The sequence below is a fragment of the Trachurus japonicus genome, chromosome 7 (assembly GCF_045865225.1).
Source record: "Trachurus japonicus isolate A0001 chromosome 7, Traja_1.0".
NCBI lineage: Eukaryota > Metazoa > Chordata > Actinopteri > Carangiformes > Carangidae > Trachurus > Trachurus japonicus.
Window position 1 is genome coordinate 23742717 of NC_140913.1, and position 18897 is coordinate 23761613.

Consider the following 18897-nt stretch of genomic DNA (forward strand, 5'->3'; position numbering starts at 1 on the left):
TCTCCCCTATAACGGCCCTGGTAGTGATCACCATTTTGTTCCGGCTTGCTGACTGATGATGAACAGCATTTTCTCTCTCTCTCTCTCTCTCTCTCTCTTAAGCACAGATTTGTGTATCATGATTAAGTGTTACAGCAAAGCCCTGGTGTGTTCTTGCAGGGTCTGAATCTATTGTCCTGTGCCTCCTCAAATATGTAAGTACACACTGTGGCCATGGCAACTACCTGCGTTGTTTATAATCCATCCTTACTTTGGTGATCTGAGAAAATGTACTTTGTCCAATACTTTTATTTTATATAACAGTAATTTCAGTGCCAGAGCATGACTGTAAACTCCTTTAGCTAAAAGAGGGCATACTGTATCTTCATGATCCATTCTAACTATTAAAAAACAATGAAACAATGAATGAAAGGCAACATAAACTATTCTTATTCATGGAATCCTTATTTATATTTATTTATCATACCATTTTATCCCAGAACACATGATGTGCCCTGGATAGATGCATTGAACACTTTTCATACAATCCTCAATACTTTTTCCAAAAAAAAAAAAAAAAAAAAAAAATGTAAACATTTTTCACAGTGCATCTGAAACTTCACCAACAACAATAATAATCATTTCAATAAGTATAATGTAGTAATATTTTAAAACCTTTATAGATTGATAGACAGACTTTTTTTCCATATACAAACATACATATATTTACAACAGGATACATTCAGCCTTGTTTGTGTCTTAGAAACTGGGGGAGAGGGTTTGCAATACTTCTGACGTGTGTGAGTATTTTTATTTACAGAGTAAAACAGTGCAAATCTCCTGAGGACAGAGTGTTTGCTTTTCTGAAGACAAAAGGAAATTGCAATTACAATAGGGCCTTCACCGACGCTCGTCGTCGCTCTGGTCCTAAATAGGGATTCGTACGAAGACTCTGCATTCCAGCTGCAGTCAGAAGATTCAGATTCTAGTTGCATCCTTCTGATCACATTTAACTTTATTTACAGCGGATTAGCACAGACGTATAGAGAGAGCAGTGTGTATAGGGTTTATCACATCAGTCAGACCCAGCATAGGCTTAGAGAGTTCAGTGAGTGTGCTATAAAGCATTATAAATACTGCATAAGGAATTTCTGCTGATTCAGGGTCTAATGTCCCAAATGCGATTAACAAAGTCTTTGTCATGTTTCCAAGGCTGCATCTTGACAGGTAAGATTCAGACAGTAAAAAAGAGTTAAGATTAGTGTGTTTAACAAAAGTGTTGATATCAGGATTTGTTGATGTGTGGACAAATGATAACTTCAGCCAACTGAGCAGTTTCATGCACACTTCCGACCCATCAGCTCTTTAATTTTTTACATAATTAAAATCGCTTGCAGGAAACTGCTCATCCAAGCGGCTGTAATCACAACAAACACTTTCCTTAACATTAAAAGCTGTATATCTCCAATTCTACTTCAGCCATGAGAGCCACAAATACATTCCATGATTAATTGGGAGGTAGAAAGTCACCTTCATAGAAGCTGCATATATTATAACCTCATAACAGATTAAATTTCTCGCTTGGATTATTGTGTCTCTGTGGAGCCCAGTATCACCACATGGTAAATGCATCTTAAATAATGATAGTCAAAAGTAATGGCCATCATATGATGGCTGTGTAATATTACTTATCCTACCATTAGGATGTAAGTTCAGCTAAGTCTCTCCCACAGCTATTAACAGGGTCAAGGAAAATAGATTCCAGCTGCAAACCTGGAAGCTGTTTTCCACTAAAACCTTTTATAACAAGAGAAAACATGGAAATACTTTTCAACGCCACCAGTCAGAAGCTGAAATAACAAAATAAAATCCATCACCCCCATTTCAAGACACTTGCAAGGGGTCTCTCTATCCCCTCATTATACACTTAGGCTGATATTCATGGTAATGTATGAGATAAATTTAGCATCTGTACATACACATAATATCTACATACATGCAAACCAATGTCTACATGAAATCCCTGACATCTGATATATATATACATATATACTGTATATGTGTGTGTGTAAGTGTATATATACTATACACTATAAGAATGAGTGAAGCCAGTGAAGATGACCCAGGTGGGAATGGCTAGTGATACAACACCCAGGTTCCTTGAGTTGAACAGAATAGAAAAAAGAGACATCAGAATCAGATTTTCACAGTTGTGTTTCCTGGTTTGTACGTCTGTCTTTGCTCAAGAATAAAGGCCGTCCAGCACAGGGCTGGAAGCCAAGTCGCTGATATGTATGTTCTTTTCATGGTAACCTGCATATCGGTAGAAAAAATATGAACATCCAAAACAACATTTAGGCTTTTACAGTGAGTATAAAGGTGACCATAACCAGTGACGTTCTATATTGTATAACCTTTGGTTCCAGCATGAATTTCTTCTTGCAGTCTACTTATCCTTCAACTTTTATACCCTTTTTCTCCTACTGTAATCTTGTAGCCAACATGAAACCAACAACATTCTTCACATACCAGAGAAGTAAGTACTACAATCGTGCAGATTTTTCTCAGAGAAAGATCATGTGTACTGTAGATTGGCTACTTATTACCTTTTGGTTCAATGGTTCAGTAACGAGGTGCTACCCTGTACATCCATGTAATTGTATACAATAGTTGTTACATAGTAGATGAAAGAAAGATGAAGGAAATATCGAGACGACAATTATTAACTGTCTGGAAAATCCTGTTGTCTTTGCAAACAGTGATTCTGTTCACAGCAGTAAAGTTTCTCACATGTTTGTTCCTTGATTCACTAAATGATGGTTTAAGAGTAACAGTGCAAAGTTGAACTAAGCTCTGGTCTAATTGATTCTGAGATCGGGTGGGGAACTCCTACACTCAAAGTAAAACAATTTGGACATTTAGACCGAAAACAGCACTGCAATACAAAAAAAAAAGTGTGTACTGATGGAGGTGTGTTGCCTCAGGCTCTGGTTTGATGAAGATATCAAACCAGTTTCATTTTAGATTAAATTACACCTCATGTCTAGTGCTGATGCAAGAATATAGTGAGGTGCATAGTAATGATATGGAAATGATTATTAACCATCTCAAAAGTGGTCTACAGTAGATTGACTCACCCTAACCCGAACCCCAGGCGGGATGTTCGTTCAGGTGGCAAAGATGGTTTGGTTTCAGTTGAAGAAGTGACCACCATTGTAGGAGCAGTGATTCACGGAGTGCAGCCAAGCAGCAGAATACATTGCCTGTGCTGACGTGGTTGTTTGCATGACTTAAAGCAAATTATTTTCTGGCAAGGTAAGAGAATACAATGGAAACTGTATTTATAGTCAGGTGTCTGTGAAAACTGCAAAGAACTGCAATATTTCCTTTCACTATGGCAAAGAAAGGGATCTCAGCTTGGCATGAAAGACACACAAGTCAACCACAACATGCGCTTGAGCAGATCTAATTAATCTCGTCCATGGCGGGTCTTTTTGTACTTACATTTGATGACCTATGCTGCCATGGGAAAAGTGCTAAACTGCTTGTTGGACAAACACTGCGGTTAAGCTCAAGTATGCTCGCTGGGCATATTTTTATTGGTATAAATTTGGCAGGTGCTGAGGCGAAGTCGTGTGTCTTTCATGCCTTTGAATTGAACAACAGCTCCTTTTCAGTCAGGAGCAGCACTAAAAACAAGTTGCCTAAATCCATGCAGTTAATTTCTCCTATTTTGTTATAATGGCTTCAGGAACATGTTTTTTTTTAATATACTCATTTCAGCATTGTCTGTTTTTTTTTTTTTTTTGTCGTTTGTGTCAGGCTTCCTTCTCTGAGGAACTGCACACTTGTACTTCTGCCCATGAAAGCACATGCTCAGAGAGGCACATTAGAAACATATGCACGCATAAATAATAAATAAATTGCACAATGTTCCTGCGAAGTTGGCAGTGTCCTTTGTAGGGAAACTTTGGCCCACTGAATTAATCTGGAGCACAGCCACAGACGGCCATATAACTGCAACCTGGCTGTCACAGATAAAGATGTTGCTTCCATCAGATAAAAAATGCACATGACATGATTTAAATCTGACTAATACTAGTGGTACACAGATTTCTCTAGATATAAAATAAATAAATAAAATGTTAACACTTATATATTAACTATATGTGCTATAAACGATTTGTTCAGTTTGAAGTTCATGGCTTACTTTATGCTGGTTAGATGCTCAAATTGTTCTTTTGTTGCGATCTTGAGCATTTTTGTCTCCAAATACAGTAGACAGGGAGAGAAAAGAGTTCATGGAGCGTACAAATTTGGTCATACAAAGTCTTCTGCTTCTATATTTCAGTTATGCCATTTGTTCTGAACAATTAGGCAAGATTGACATTGGTAACTCCTCTTTTAAGAAGATCAATACAGCCCTGCAGTAAAATGTTCATCTTCATTTTTACACACATAACAAATCACTAATCCAAATCTTAACCTCTGTCCTTCGTTGCCAGGGTTGGTTCATGAAAGTGAATATGGAGGCTGACACACCATAATTGGGGCTTAATTCATACCTGTTACCATTTGTCTTTGGGAATGAAGAGACATAACTTATTTACTATAAGATAACAACTGCAACCCTGTGGTCCTTCAATTTGAGGCATGCATGAATAAATACGTATAACATCAAATACATCATCAAATACAGTACTTGTAATAAATACATAAAAGGTAGTTAAAGGAGTACAACGTTTCAATATCAGCTCCTCCCTGTAAATCCAGCCTGAATTGATTTGCATTGATTCTCAGTCTTGTTTCCTTAGTGTTGATCAGTCGAACTGATCAGGTAGTTATTGATGCAAGTTAATTTGACCTGATGAATTATTGATGTACACGTCTGTGGTTGCATGTTGGCTGTTTGACTCACTCATCCCTCTGTATTGGCTTCTAACCCGAACCCTTCTAGTCATATGTTTTTGGCAGTATCACATATTTGAGGCATAAAACAAGTTCTTGGTTTTTAAACTTTGACCTTTAGAGTTGCAACATTTTTTTCCTTCAATCATTGTTGATCCTTTTGTTTGTAATCACGTTTCCCACAACCTGCGGTTAGTGTCTTTCAATCTTCATTTTTTGCTATTTTTTAAACTTCCACTCTCATTTTCTTGCACCTTTTCACTGTTTTTGTGTTGTTGTGTTGTTTTCTTTCTAAAGGAAGTCGCTCTGCATCTCATTGGAGAGCTGACTGACAGCCACCTCACTTTGCAGAGATCCTTTCAGTATCCTGGCGGTCTGCTGTGGACTGTAGTCTGTAAGGTTTTCTCTGGCACCGGTTACAGTTTCAGCACAAGGACAGTGTCTGCAGGTCCTGTGGCTGTCTGGCAGCCCATTGGACAACCTTGTAGAGTTGCACTCTTCTTTGCCGTGAGGCTGCCTGCAAGTTCCCTTCTGTGCGTTACTATGCTGACACAGACATCCGCACACTGTACTCCTGCACAGGGCCACATCCCGACACAGGGACTTGCGGAAGTTGGGCTTGAAGACCAGATAGACAATAGGGTTGTAAAGGGTGGAGGACTTGGCAAAGATAGCTGCCAGAGCAAAAGCCATGGGTGGTACAGTTGCTGGGTTACCAAAGGCTGCCCACATGGACACAATAGCATATGGACTCCATGCTGTCAGGAAACCGATGCAAACTGCCACAGAGAGCTGAGAAGGAGACACAACACCACACTTCATATATTTGTTGTGTATATAAGAACATATTAAACAATAATGATGAAGAGTGAGCCAATGGGCTTCATGCACAGCTCCACCACTTCCTGAAATAAGACAGCTCCTTTATTTCATGTCTTACATTATTGGACCAACTGATTAATCCCAGGTGTGTCTGACCTCACAACAATGGTCAGGCACACCTGGATTAAAGGGATAGTAGCATTTTTTTTAAAGTGGGGTTGTATGATCTACAAATAGCCCCTAAGTACTTTAATTGCAGTAGAAGACTCTCTGCACTCCTCCCATTAGCAACGCCAGCCCATAATAGCCCTGCCCAGAGATTTACAACATACAGTGTTGTGAATGGACCCAAAGAAACGGCCTAAAAGAGGTTTTACCTGAAAAAAAATACACAGTTCCATTGTTCTCTATGATATAATTTTTTCAAGCCCTTCAAAGTGCAGGAAAAACGCAGTTTTTATTTGGACCTAACCAACTGCTGATCGGCGGGCGCTAACCCTGGGCGGAGGGATACGTGAGTATCCCTCCGCGTTTTTCCTGCACTTTGAAGGGCTGGAAAAAATTATATCATAGAGAACAATGGAACTGTGTATTTTTTTTCAGGTAAAACTCTTTTAGGCCGTGAAAATAGGCCGTTTCTTTGGGTCTGTTCACAACAATGTATGTTGTAAATCTCTGGGCAGGGCTATTATGGGCTGGCGTTGCTAACGGGAGGAGTGCAGAGAGTCTTCTACTGCAATCAGAGTACTTAGGGGCTATTTGTAGATCATACAACCCCACTTTAAAAAAAAATGCTACTATCCCTTTAATCAGTTGGTCCAATAATGTAAGACATGAAATAAACGAGCAGGCTTATTTCAGGAAGTTGTGGAGCTGTGCATAAAGCCCATAGTATGCATTTACCTTGATGATAAGTGCATGTGCATTGGTGATTTTGTTCTGTGGGGACATGTGCTGCTGCACCGCCTGGCGGGAGCCTCGGACGGTCAGCAGGATGAACGTGTAGGACAGGAAGATGACGGTGCAGGGTACGATGTAGCAGAAGAAGAAGAGGCAGATGATGTAGCTCATAGCTGCAGGGTTTTGACTGGGCGCGTGCCAGTTAATGCAGCAGGCTGTTCCATAAGGCTCGGCCCCGTACTCTCCCCAGCCCGACAGGGGACCGACAGCGAAGACCCCGGCGTAGCACCAGACCCCGGCGACCAGGAGGCAGGCGTGGCAGTAGGAGAACTTGTTACCTGTAACCAGTAGAAACCGGACAGGGGCAGAGGAAGGAGAGTTGGGGGAGTGATTACTGACAGATGAGGACATAGAGGAAGGATACAGAAACAGCAGCATAGCAACAATATGCTACTGAAGCATATTGAGTCTTGTTACCTGATGCTGATAATGTGCAATGAGTGAGGAGGAGAGGAGGACAGGAGGAGGAGGAATTGGAGAGATATTGTGTAGTAAGTGATGAACAACTTGGTTGGAAATGTTCCTAGGATGATGAAGGATGAAGTGCCCTCCACGGATAACACTGATGAAGATCAATTCAGTTTAGCCTTTGTTTTGGCCAGGGAAAATTTGATTTGACCTCTGATGTGTTTGCATAAGCGCCACATGGCCCCCAGGAATGCACGTGTGAGGGTAGTAATCTTCATAATGCTGTGCACCCAAATGCAAACATTATTCTGTCTGGAAGGAGAGTAGCTGCTTGGCATGTTTACTTAGAGGCCTAAGTATGTAAGAAAAACTCACGGTAAAGCTACAAAACCCGTCAGAGAGCACTCAACACTTTTCATAACTTCATTCAAGGATAGAACATTTTTCATCTCACATTTATTTGCACAAGAATTTAATTAAAAAGTTTGAGTTCTTTTGCCACAACATATTCTTTGTGATCTTCAAACCTAGCATTTAATGTCCTACAATAGGGTGGGAGAGTAAGTAAGTGCATCTTAATCGTGAAAATCCAATATTTTGTACTCTCATGATGTTACTCAAGAAATGAATAGACTGCAACTTATACAAACATAAAAAGTCATGAGTGTATATGACGTAAGGTCAGTACTTCCTGATGTTTAAGTGATTATGTAACACACAAATTAAAGTCACTAACACGTTTTCATTTTACAAGAAGCTGTGGCAACAAAACTGATACAGTTTAATCCGTATTCTGCTCATATTAGGGCCTATTAACTGTGTGCATGCAGCATTAATGAAGCATTTCTGTTCATTATGCTCCAGTGCCACAGTCTGAATAAGAGGAATCCATGGGAAATGGTGAAGCAGCCCCTAAGAGTCGACTGTAATTGATTTAGACAAGGGCTTCTTCAGTGTGGAATCACCGAGGAGGAGAACAGAGTGAGCCTTATCTATGATACCACACAGCCTCTTCAGCTGGATGTCATCCCCTTTGACAGTTCAAGCTGAGGGTGTGATGGTGGTGAAGGAGCCCTGTGGAAGTCGCTGAACTGCGTGGTGCTGGGGAAAGGGGGCTGGTTGGCTATTCCAGATAGCTTTTATCTGATGTGACGCGTCCCTTCTTCAGCTATCTGAGTGGCACATGAAGGATTCAACCTGAGCCCTCTTTACGCAGAGAGCTGAACTCAATTTGAAACAAAAGCTCTCAGACATGTGCTCTTACATTTTAAATAGGTATGCACCAAACTTTTTTTGCTTTAGATGCTGATCACCTCACCTCATGGTATTTGCCAATATCGATCCGATATCTTTCCCTTTTGTGTGCAAACTGCAGTGCATTGGTTATATTTTTAACATAGCCTATGGTTGGTTTAAATTGAGGCTTATTGAGATTGAGCTTCAATTCAAAACAAAACCTTGAAAAAAACCTTGACAAAGGGATTACTTGTTCTAAATGACTTTAAATAGCCATTTAATATACTTAAATCCAGTAATTAACCTCTCTCATCTTTCAATAACCTGCTTCAAATTAAACAGCTTTGGCTTTTAATGTGAAGAAGTGCCATGTTATTTAACCCTAACTGACCACCATCCATTATCCAAAGTGTGTGTAAGATAACATACATTTTTTGTCAACTACTTGCCAACAAAACAATGGCTGACAGATAGCTGACTTTGGAAGGCAGTGTTGGGATGAGAGGGAGTACTGTAGCTTACAGGGTGCTGTTAGATGAGGAGCTGCAGGCAGCGAGATGCACATCTTCTCTTGGTTGGAGAACTATACTCGCTCTGTGCACAGCATGAAATCAGATGGCTTTTGAAATAACTTATGACCAATTTCTCTAATAAAACAAAATTGAGCTGGTTTGGCTGCACTTTAAAATGCCAAAGCAGCTGCTATTCCCTATTTTTTATTTTTTTATTTCCAGCACAGCAGCTGTCGCCAAATGAATCAGGGCTGAAATTTTAAAACAGCTAAAGTCAATATTTTGCATAATTATAATATTTCAAATCACAACATGAAAACAATTTTAAAGGATGAAATGTTCATAGTGATGATTTCAGCTTATTTATCTGTTCATTCTGCACCCATAGTGTCATTTTCAGTAACAGCAGGCAACTGTTTTCACTGTAAAAACAACAACAAGCCAATGCACATTCAGTAGCAGGCAGCAAGCAGACGTAGTCAGTGACTGTAGCTGGTGAACAAAATGGAGCATTTAGCAATTAAAGAGCCAGATATCTCCCCAGAGTTGAGTGCACGGGGTCTCACTGTATTGATTGTCAAGCGATAAATTTGGTTCCTATTGTGCAGAGAGGGACCAGTCACTCCATGAATCTGTGCTGAATGAACATGCTGATAGCAGCTCTACCCTTTAGTTCACTGTGCTCACTCCAAGTCCCATTCATACACTGCCAGATTATTATGAGTGATGTTGACTTAAACTGTGATTGATATCCATTTAAGGTCAATGGAACCTGAGAGGCCTTGATTGTCACAACCAATACTACTTAACATCAGGACTGATTGATTCTGTTGTCAGTTAACTGTACGTCAGTCCCTTTTAACTGTAAAGCAATTCCCCAACTCCCCTCTTCATTCCCCTCTCTTCATGCCCCATCCCCCTCTTCTCATTAGACTCTGATTTAGTCAACTACAGAGAGGGAGGATGAGTCCTCCTGCGGAGAACACGGCCAACCCATCCATCCTTGGTCTTTTGTTTGATGGACTTCGATCCAACGTTCACAAGTTCATCAGTGCTCATGGGTGGCTGTAGATTAAACCAAACAGGAAGCACTAGATCCATGCACTGCTGTTAGATCACCAAGAGCAGGGTAATTTGTCAGCAAGGGTCTATTTGGAATAGCAATATCCACGTGAGGTACTTCAGCTGTAACAAAAAGCTAATAGAAGAGAGGAAGAGGAAAGCACGTTCATGCTTTCCCCATCTCCCCACCGCTCCATCACCCCTGCTACCTATGCGTTTCATCCGATGCACCCTATATCATGTCCTTTGGCGCTTCGCTCAAGGACATTTCAGGAAGAACATGACACACAGTTGCAGTTACACACTGACATCCTATCCTCCAAGGTTTGTATGAATGTTGCGTTAAGTGTCAACATGTTTGAATGCACAGACAGAAGTATTTTAATTGTATATTAACAACTGTCCCTGAACCACCCGAACCATACAAGAAAAACATTAGACTGCTCATTAGCAAAAAAGGCTGGTAGAATATAAGATTTCAAGACCCTGCAGATCTTGTTTTTCTAATTTTGTAGCTCTAAAGGTTGAACTGAATAATTTTGGTAAGTGTTTGTTAAAGTGATGCACTTTATTAACTTGCGATACCAATCTCTGTAGGAATAGTTTGCTTTCACATCGGTTCTGTGAAGAAATTTGTGCAGACTCCCTGCTCCAGATAAAGATCCCAGTAGGATGTCTTTTAGCACTTTTCCTCTTTTCACAGCAGCATAGAAACTTTTTTCATATTTGAGAAAATGTGATGTAGCTAATGTAAATTTCAGTGAGTCACAAAATTCACTCACACACATCCAGCCCAATTAACCCAGAGTTTATTGTCCTTTGACTACTGATACAGAAGCCCGGGTTCAATTTAAAGTGATAATCTTCCCATAATGCCACATATGGAAACTGAACCTTGTGTCAGCGAACTATAAATATTCAAGTTTTTTTTTTCTGTCTGTAGCCTAAAACCCAATCCCCTGACATCTTTGCCATTTCTCCATACACAGTGTCTACACTGTTGGTTTCTTTACACATGTTTATACAACACATTCCCAGGAACTGGCTTGTAATTTCTTCATAAACCCACTCCAGATGTGGTAGATTGAATTGCTTTGTCATTGCCAAGCTTCTTATTCATGTGATAACGAGCTCCCTTTAAAAGTAATGTTTTCTTTTTATTATTATTATTTTTTCTTTTATTGTGGTTCAAATTTATATACACTCTCAGTAGGCTTTAAAAAGTAATGCGCTCACAACAGGAGCGGTTTCGGTATGATGTGAAGGACATATTCCCCAGTACATTCAAAGAAAGTGAATGCTGCTGCAGTTTTCAGGCCTGTCACTTGCAGTCAGTAAGGGTTAGTTGTTTTGTGTCCTCTTATAGGAACACTGACTCTGTTAAATCTGTCATCTTTTGCTTGCTAGTTTCTGACAGCAGGACTTGAGGCTCCACAGTGTGAAGCTTTTGTCTGGTATGACAATTATTTAGCATGAACCATTACCATAAACAAAGCGTTATTAATTATCAAATCTCTGCTGATGCACCTCTACATTAAATTTGTGCATTTAGGCAAGTTTGGTGAATCTGACTTGAAACACTCACACTAACAAGCCTTGCAGAAAAAAACTAGAGCAGAGCAGGTCAGTGCTGCAGCAGCTTCAGTTTTAACCTAGACAGGATGTGGAAGTCTCAGTTGTTTGGACTTGACTCAGAGTTCAACATACGGTCATGCAGTTAAGTCTGTAAAATGGCAGCAGATGGACTTAAAGCCTAAAATTTTGCTTCAGGTCAGTTCCATCTGAAAAGCGAGTAGAGAAGAAAAGTGTGCCATATTGATTAAAACAGACGTAATCTCTTCTGTCAGCACAGTGTGCAGTGGATAACTGAAACCTGTGGATACGATGCCTCCTGAGTAGACAAGCCATAACATAATGCTGATGGAGATCATTTCTTGCAAGTAGGTAGAGCAAGATGGTCTGAAACTGCTGGTGCTGCAGGTCTTCAGTTATTTTCTGGGACAGATTGGGGGTCATTTTTTGGTTTCTGTGCAAAGCACGTCTATGTGTTTGACTGGGGGAGCTGACGGCCACGTTACACAAACTAGTTTAGAAATGAGAGGACAGTGTCGTAATAGTGGGTCTGTGTGTATATTTGTGCAAGGTTCCTTGCAGGGAAGTCTCATGAAGGAATAATTATTTGTGCGTATTTGCATTTCAAACACTTTTATTTGTGAGGCTTGTAGTCTCTGGGGTTTTACACTTTGCATTATAGACTGTGTTCCACTGGAAAACAGACAAGAGAAGCCTTTTAAAAACACAGCCTTGACTTCAGTTATAGTGTGCCCATTAGTAGCAATCATTGAACACACTGAAGTCTGGAACAGACTTATAATTTGAGTTCTGAGTTGCTTACTGGTGCACAATTTGTCCAAGGCCTTCTTAAGTTAGATGTAGAGGAAGGACGTAGGTTCCTGGTGTGGTGAACTGTCTGTGCTGCAGACCACACCCCTGCACCCATTCATAGAATATGCAGGTGAGCAGAGTTGAGGCAATAAGAGTGCTCCTGAGTGAAATTAAATTACTGCCACCATTTCATACATGTTGCACATTTGATGTCTATTAATTAATTTAATGATGAATGATTTATGAATTATGGCTAAGTGGCTCTGTGACAAATGTTATCATTTTCACACAAAATAAGTCTAATGATGGTTTTAATTAGCAAATTAGGAAAGATGGATGATTCTTGAAAAATATTGAACTCAATTACCATTTAAAACATATAGCTATAGCCAATCTATGCCATAAAAGGTTGAATATTGTTATTCTAAGAGTACATAAAAAAAAAACACTGGACACTAACTCAACTGTGCTGCTTAAAGGGATTTGGCTCATATTCAGGAAATCATCAACGGCTTTGTTGGCTGAAAGATTAATAATGCAATTTGTGTAATTAGTAATTTGCTGCTTTAACAGTCATACCATAATGCAGTGACAGGCGCTAATATTCACACATGTTGAAAGACTGGAGACTTAAGTGGAACTGGCTGATTACTGAGATGCCACAGACCATTACAGTAACCATATGGTCATAAACAAGTGCAATGCCCTATGTGCCCTTGAGCAAAACACTAAACCCCTGCCTGCTTGATCAATATAGTAAATGTTAATGGGATGTTTTGCACAAACAAAATCAAACCACTTACAGTGGGGTCCAAAAGTCTGAGGCTATGTCTGCATTTTAAGCACCTCTCTCCATCTTTCATTTACAACTGGATTTCGGAGCTGTTTTGTATTTCACCTCTAGGCATTTATTTCTCTGATTTAGGATAGAAGTGTCGGTCCCTGGTGCTGACCCCTGAAACACTTGGTTACAATGGTTTCAAGAGTGTGGAGCACCATCAGCATTGGAATTTGTCGGAATAATACATGTAGAGAGAGAGACAGAGAGGGAGAGAGAGAGATAAATCCCAAAATGAATGATAGCATACATTTAATCCAAAACAGAAAGCAATCCTAACTCATTAATTAGTCGACTTTATTATTGCCCTTGAACATCATCAGAATTCATTTGCATAATAACACTGAAATCTTCACAGACGTCTCCACTGATCACCAGGAAATCTACAGAAACATCTATATGAGCAGTGGAGGTTGGATGTTTTAAGATTACAATGGATTGGCCTCCTTGGAGATGTCTTGGTTTTCCTGTTCTCCATTGACAATTTCAAAGTGCTGATTGACAGAACTGCTAATTTGCAAATGCCACTAATTAACATTCAACCTCCAATGATGTGCTTTTAATTGTGACTAAAGAGGATTTCATTATTATCATTTTCTACCTAACTTGCAGAACTTTGCCATGTAGGACAAAGTCACACAAATAAAGCAGTGGAAACCCAAACCAGACTTGGGTTCAACCACAGGTCCTTCCTGCTTCAAGGCAACACCACTGACCAATCAGTGACCTTGCTACATCAGACTGCACACTATTGTAACATGTCACGCAATTAAAATTAACGTTGAATGTAAAGTAATCTGACAAAGCAATGGACAACTCAGTGTCTACTTATTAGTACATGGTATTGATCATTGAATGGTATTGGCTTTGTTATTGGAATGCAATGACTTAATCCATATTGCCTCATTAATTGGACTTGGATTGGTTACATGTAAATTAAGCCTGATTTGACCTTGCAATTCAGCAGATTCATTTCCATGAAAATGGAGCAAATTCCTATAAACTGATGAAGATCCCGTCACACACTGAAAGCTAAGGCAAGGCAAGGCAATTTTATTTGTATAGCCCGTTTTTACAAACAGTTTGTCTCAAAGGGCTTCACATGGCATCGTAACAACATCCTCTGTCCTTAGACCCTCACATCCACTGAGGAAAAACTCCATGGAAAACCCTTTTAACTGGGAAAAATCGTAGAAGAAAGATGCATGTAAGCAAAACAGAAAATAGATATTTAGATGGGATAATGTCTTCTTCTTTTTAAAAGAATAGTTCTTATTGAAGTGCAAATGAATCCAAAAAGCAGATGAGAACTCACATGGCTCCAATTGCTATTCTAGATGGATGTTGAGTAGGTGCAAATGCATCTGTCTCTCAGAGAAAGATAGATTATCTTTACTGCTCTCATGTTTTATTATGCTAGTAATAAGCAGTCGGTTGAAGAAGCCTCTTCAGGGTCTGTTCTCTGTGATAACGGCAGCAAAATTAGCTGCCATTCTCCCTGCCTTATTAAAGCGTCAGGAAATGGTCTTGGCAATTTCAACCCTGAAAGTCATACAAAAGCTTTTGAAGCATCTATCTGATCCCTGATCAGTCCAATCATTAAATGATCTGTGTGGGTGAAAATGTGGCATGAATGAGGGTCAGGAAGATGAAAAAGGTTTTGGCTCGTGTCGTGTGTTGTCATACTTAGTACTTCAGTATTATCTAACAGCTTGAGCTTCATTAGCCCTACCCTTTGGATCAACAAGGAGGGGTACACGTGGCAGGTGTAATTGAAAGTGTATTAATATATTTATCAGTCTGTATTTATCAGGTCATGAGACATTTGAAAATATAAAGTGGAAATAGGGTCTGAGCCATCTCTGGCATATGTTTATCTCTCACAGGTTTTATTCTCCTGAGCTCTGATGGTGGGTTGGTAACAGAGAACAGCTTACCTTAAACTGAACTAGATTACAATGAAAACATAAGTCTTTCACCTTGACACCATTGTGACCCAGTAAACAGCTGCCATTCAGTGCTTTGAGAAAGAATTTGAATGGTACAGCTGCTATGATTGAGCTCAAATGTGAACCCTGAGTGAGGCCACGTCGTCATGATCTCTGTGGCTTGTGAATGAATTCTTCTTGACTGAACATTGTCAGGGAAAGTTTCATGTTGTCGGCAGCATAATGCCTGGACTTCAAGCTGCAGCTAAATGTGTCTGTCCTCATGGGAGTATCACTTCCTATTAACATTCCCTTAGGGCTGACCCCAAAAAATCGAAGCTTCGTTCGTTACCATGGTAATCGATCTTTAAGTCCGTGATCGATTGTTTTTTTTTTCTTCCTTTTTTCCTTTTTGACACCGGTTCTCATCGGCAATTGTTACATTAAAATGAGCAGGCGACTTGGCATCCTGAAAACCTGCCTGATTTTGGAGATATGCAGTGTTTGTTTGCCATTACTTTCATTATCTCCGCTACAATCGCGCCCCCCCCCCCCCCCGCCCCCCGGTCAGACGTTATGGTCGCCGCCACCCCAAGCTTCGATTACCAAAATATGATAATCGGGTCAGCCCTACATTCCCTCACCTTAACAACTATGTAAGAGACAACTGACACCATTTTTAGGGTCAATACATGACAAATAATGCACCAAGTAATCAGCTTGTTTGCTACAACCTAAGCCCCCCTTTGTCGGCAGATTCTAAATATTTAATAATAACCCTATCTACTGTAGCTGTGAGAGGATATATATTGGTAAATGGTAAATGGACTTGCACTTGCATAGCGCTTTTCTAATCTCTCGGACAACTCAGAGTGCTTTACACTGTAGGTCACATTCACCCTTTCACACACACATTCATATAACGCTAGACACAGGGCAGGAAACTAACCGTTCACACACATTCATACACCCAATGCACTCATCAGGGGGAAAGTGTGGGTTCAGTGTCTTGCCCAAGGACACTTCGACATGTTGACTGGAGGAGCCTGGAATCTAACCTCCGACCTTCTGGTTAGGGAACGACCGGCTCTACCTCCTGAGTCACAGCTGCCCACACTATTATTATTATTATGAATGTATTACAGTGAAAAACTGTAATGTTTCCAGTGGACAGTGCAGGGTTGTGTATAAAGGAGCAAACAAAGCCAAATAAATGTAAAAGAGTCTTCATGGGAAGGGCATGTCGACTAATACCATACACAGTACCACTCCCCCCAACACATTAAATTGTGTTATAAAACACACACTTATAAACGTTAAGCATAGGGACAGAGGCACAGAGTGTGTCTTTATCACAACCTCCTGCCTGATAAAGTGAACTGAGTCACTTATACAAAGTCGCTGAAACTGCAGTCTCTAGTTTGAACACATTTCTGGGGCTTATTAATATTTCTAATGAAAGTGGTTAAAGAAACTCACTGTTCAATATTCCTCCACGTTGGCCCTCTGTAAACTAAATGGCACATATTGAAATTCATTAGCAAACCCTGACAGAGTGGACAGAGCCGGCACATGCAACCAGTTAATTGTGCAGTTCCAATAATTGGATGGTTTGTGAGCTTTTCAAACTGAGGCCCAGCAGGGGAATACATTAAAATGGGAAGGGAGTACATTAAAAGGCCTTGTAAACATCTCCTTATTTGCATAGCCTGCTGTTTAAAGAGGTTAAAACATGGCCCTGAACATTAACATTATTGCAACACAGCCACTTTTAATTTGGAACAAGCCCTTGAGTTGCTGGCTTCACTGCTTTAATTTTTGTCTTCTCTGATGTGAGACCTTCAGCTAGCCAGGAGGGCAGCATTAGAAATTCTCAGGAATGTGGTTATCAATATAGCTCTCTTTAATAATCAGAATCAATAAATGAATGTTCAGAATATTATTCCCCTGGAAAATAGGTGTGTTATTGTGATAGTAGTTGCAGATGTAATGCAATGTCCTACCGTAGTTTGGGCAGCAGACTTTGAGCCAGCAGACAGAGGAGAGCACTGTGAGGTTGGTCAGACTGCTCAGACCAAACAAAACACCACAGAAGGCGTAGACAGTACAGACCGTCCTATTAAACAACCACCTGAACAGAGAGAGGGAAAAAAAATTGTTATGGAGCATCTTCCATATACTGTATGACAGCAATATTTCCCTGCAAAAACCTTCTGCCAAATTATGCAATTTATAGCCAGTAAATGAAACAGGTAATACATTTTCTCAGCTCCCCCTTGGGTCATTTCACAGTGAAGTGAGCAGTGAAGCATTTTAACCCAATCATAACACATACGTATGACAGCTGTTCCCCTTCAAATGATCAGGGGATTTAAAAAGCAAGGGAATGATATGGGATAATACAAGAGAATGAGGCGCAGTGTCATAAATTGCAACATTTCATTACCCTTTTTAATGCAATTTTTTAATTAACTCCCCTAAGGAACATAGTGTGGATTTTAGAAACAATGAGGTGTGGGTTCTAATTTTCGCTGCTACACTACTTGTTTTTTCTTTTTCTTAAGGGGAGACACTACAGGTGAATAGGAGGGGGAAAAAAACTAACAGATATCACCATGAAACTTCCCAAGTTTATCACTTCATTTCCAGAACCGAAATCTGAACAACGGATAAAGCCACTTTCAAAATTCTTGTTTTATTTTGTTGACATATTAGAGTCAGGAGTTTTTACAGAGGGGATTTTGGATATCTCTTTTTATCGCTCTGTAAATGAGAAAATACTGCCTCGAGCCCTAAAAAATCTAATTTTGCCCTGATTTTAGGAACAAAACATTGTATAAATCAGGCTTTGAATGATATATCAACAATCCCCTCTGTAAAAACCTTCAGAATATAGACAGAAATCATACATCTACATAATTGTTCAGGAGAGAAAGAGCTTTACAATGATACCTGACGTGACATGTGTCAGACAACAGGCACAGCAAAGTATGTCACAATAGCATGTAACCTTTGGTAAATTTAGGAGAAATCTACTGACGATAGAAGACAAAATGAAGTAAAATAACCACCTTAATGTGGATTCTCTACCATTTCTTTTGACTTTTCTAAAAGAATACATGATCAGGAAGAAAAATAGCCCAAAATCTGTGTGTTTTTGCCTGTAGTGTCTCGCCTTAAAAACACACACACATACACATAAGATATTAAGATAAGATATATATAGTCTCTCAACTCTCCTGTCCATTAAAGACAAAAAAAAGCCCCCTAAATACTTTAAAAAAGAAGGTTAAAGCTGTTTCCATGGTTTATAATCATTCATGTCAAGGTAAAGCTATGTGATCCAAAATTGTACTGTCTCAATTTATTCAGTCTCTTATAGCGTCATTCTGTTTTGCCTGTAAAAATGAGGGGATGTGTCAATACACACGGGTAACTACACTTTTGTGTGTAATTAAAATTGTTGTTACTAATGTTTCTTCTCTGGAATATATTGAATGTAAAGATGGCATAGCGACAGACCAGCTGATAAAGAGAGAGCATGGTGGAAACGTGAGTTGATTACTCACATGTGAGCGTAGGCTGAGGGGATGGCCAGCGGGAACAGGGTGATGGTCATGCTGAGGTCACTGATGGCCAGATTAACCACAAAGAACTCTGCTGGTTTCAGGGAAGACTTCTTTCTATAGGCCACAAACAACAGGATGCCATTCCCCAGCATTGACAACACACCTGGTAGACAGAGTGACAGGGTAAACAGGGCTGTGAGGACACATTCATACAGTTAAAGGGATAGTAGCATTTTTTTAAAGTGGGGTTGTATGATCTACAAATAGCCCCTAAGTACTTTAATTGCAGT

General features: G+C 39.8%; 1 protein-coding gene across 1 annotated transcript in view; it reads right to left on the reverse strand.

The window, feature by feature from the left end:
• Positions 1–452: 452 nt before the first annotated feature.
• opn7b (opsin 7, group member b) overlaps positions 453–18897 on the reverse strand; it is a 63160-nt gene continuing 44715 nt past the window's right edge. Inside the window, exons 3-6 of the mRNA XM_085782223.1 lie at positions 18608–18770; positions 17042–17169; positions 6613–6947; positions 453–5679 (exon numbers count right to left, since the gene is read on the reverse strand). Coding sequence (XP_085638349.1) covers positions 5179–5679; positions 6613–6947; positions 17042–17169; positions 18608–18770 — 1127 coding nt within the window. The 3' untranslated portion in view covers positions 453–5178. The remainder of the gene's footprint in view (positions 5680–6612; positions 6948–17041; positions 17170–18607; positions 18771–18897) is intronic.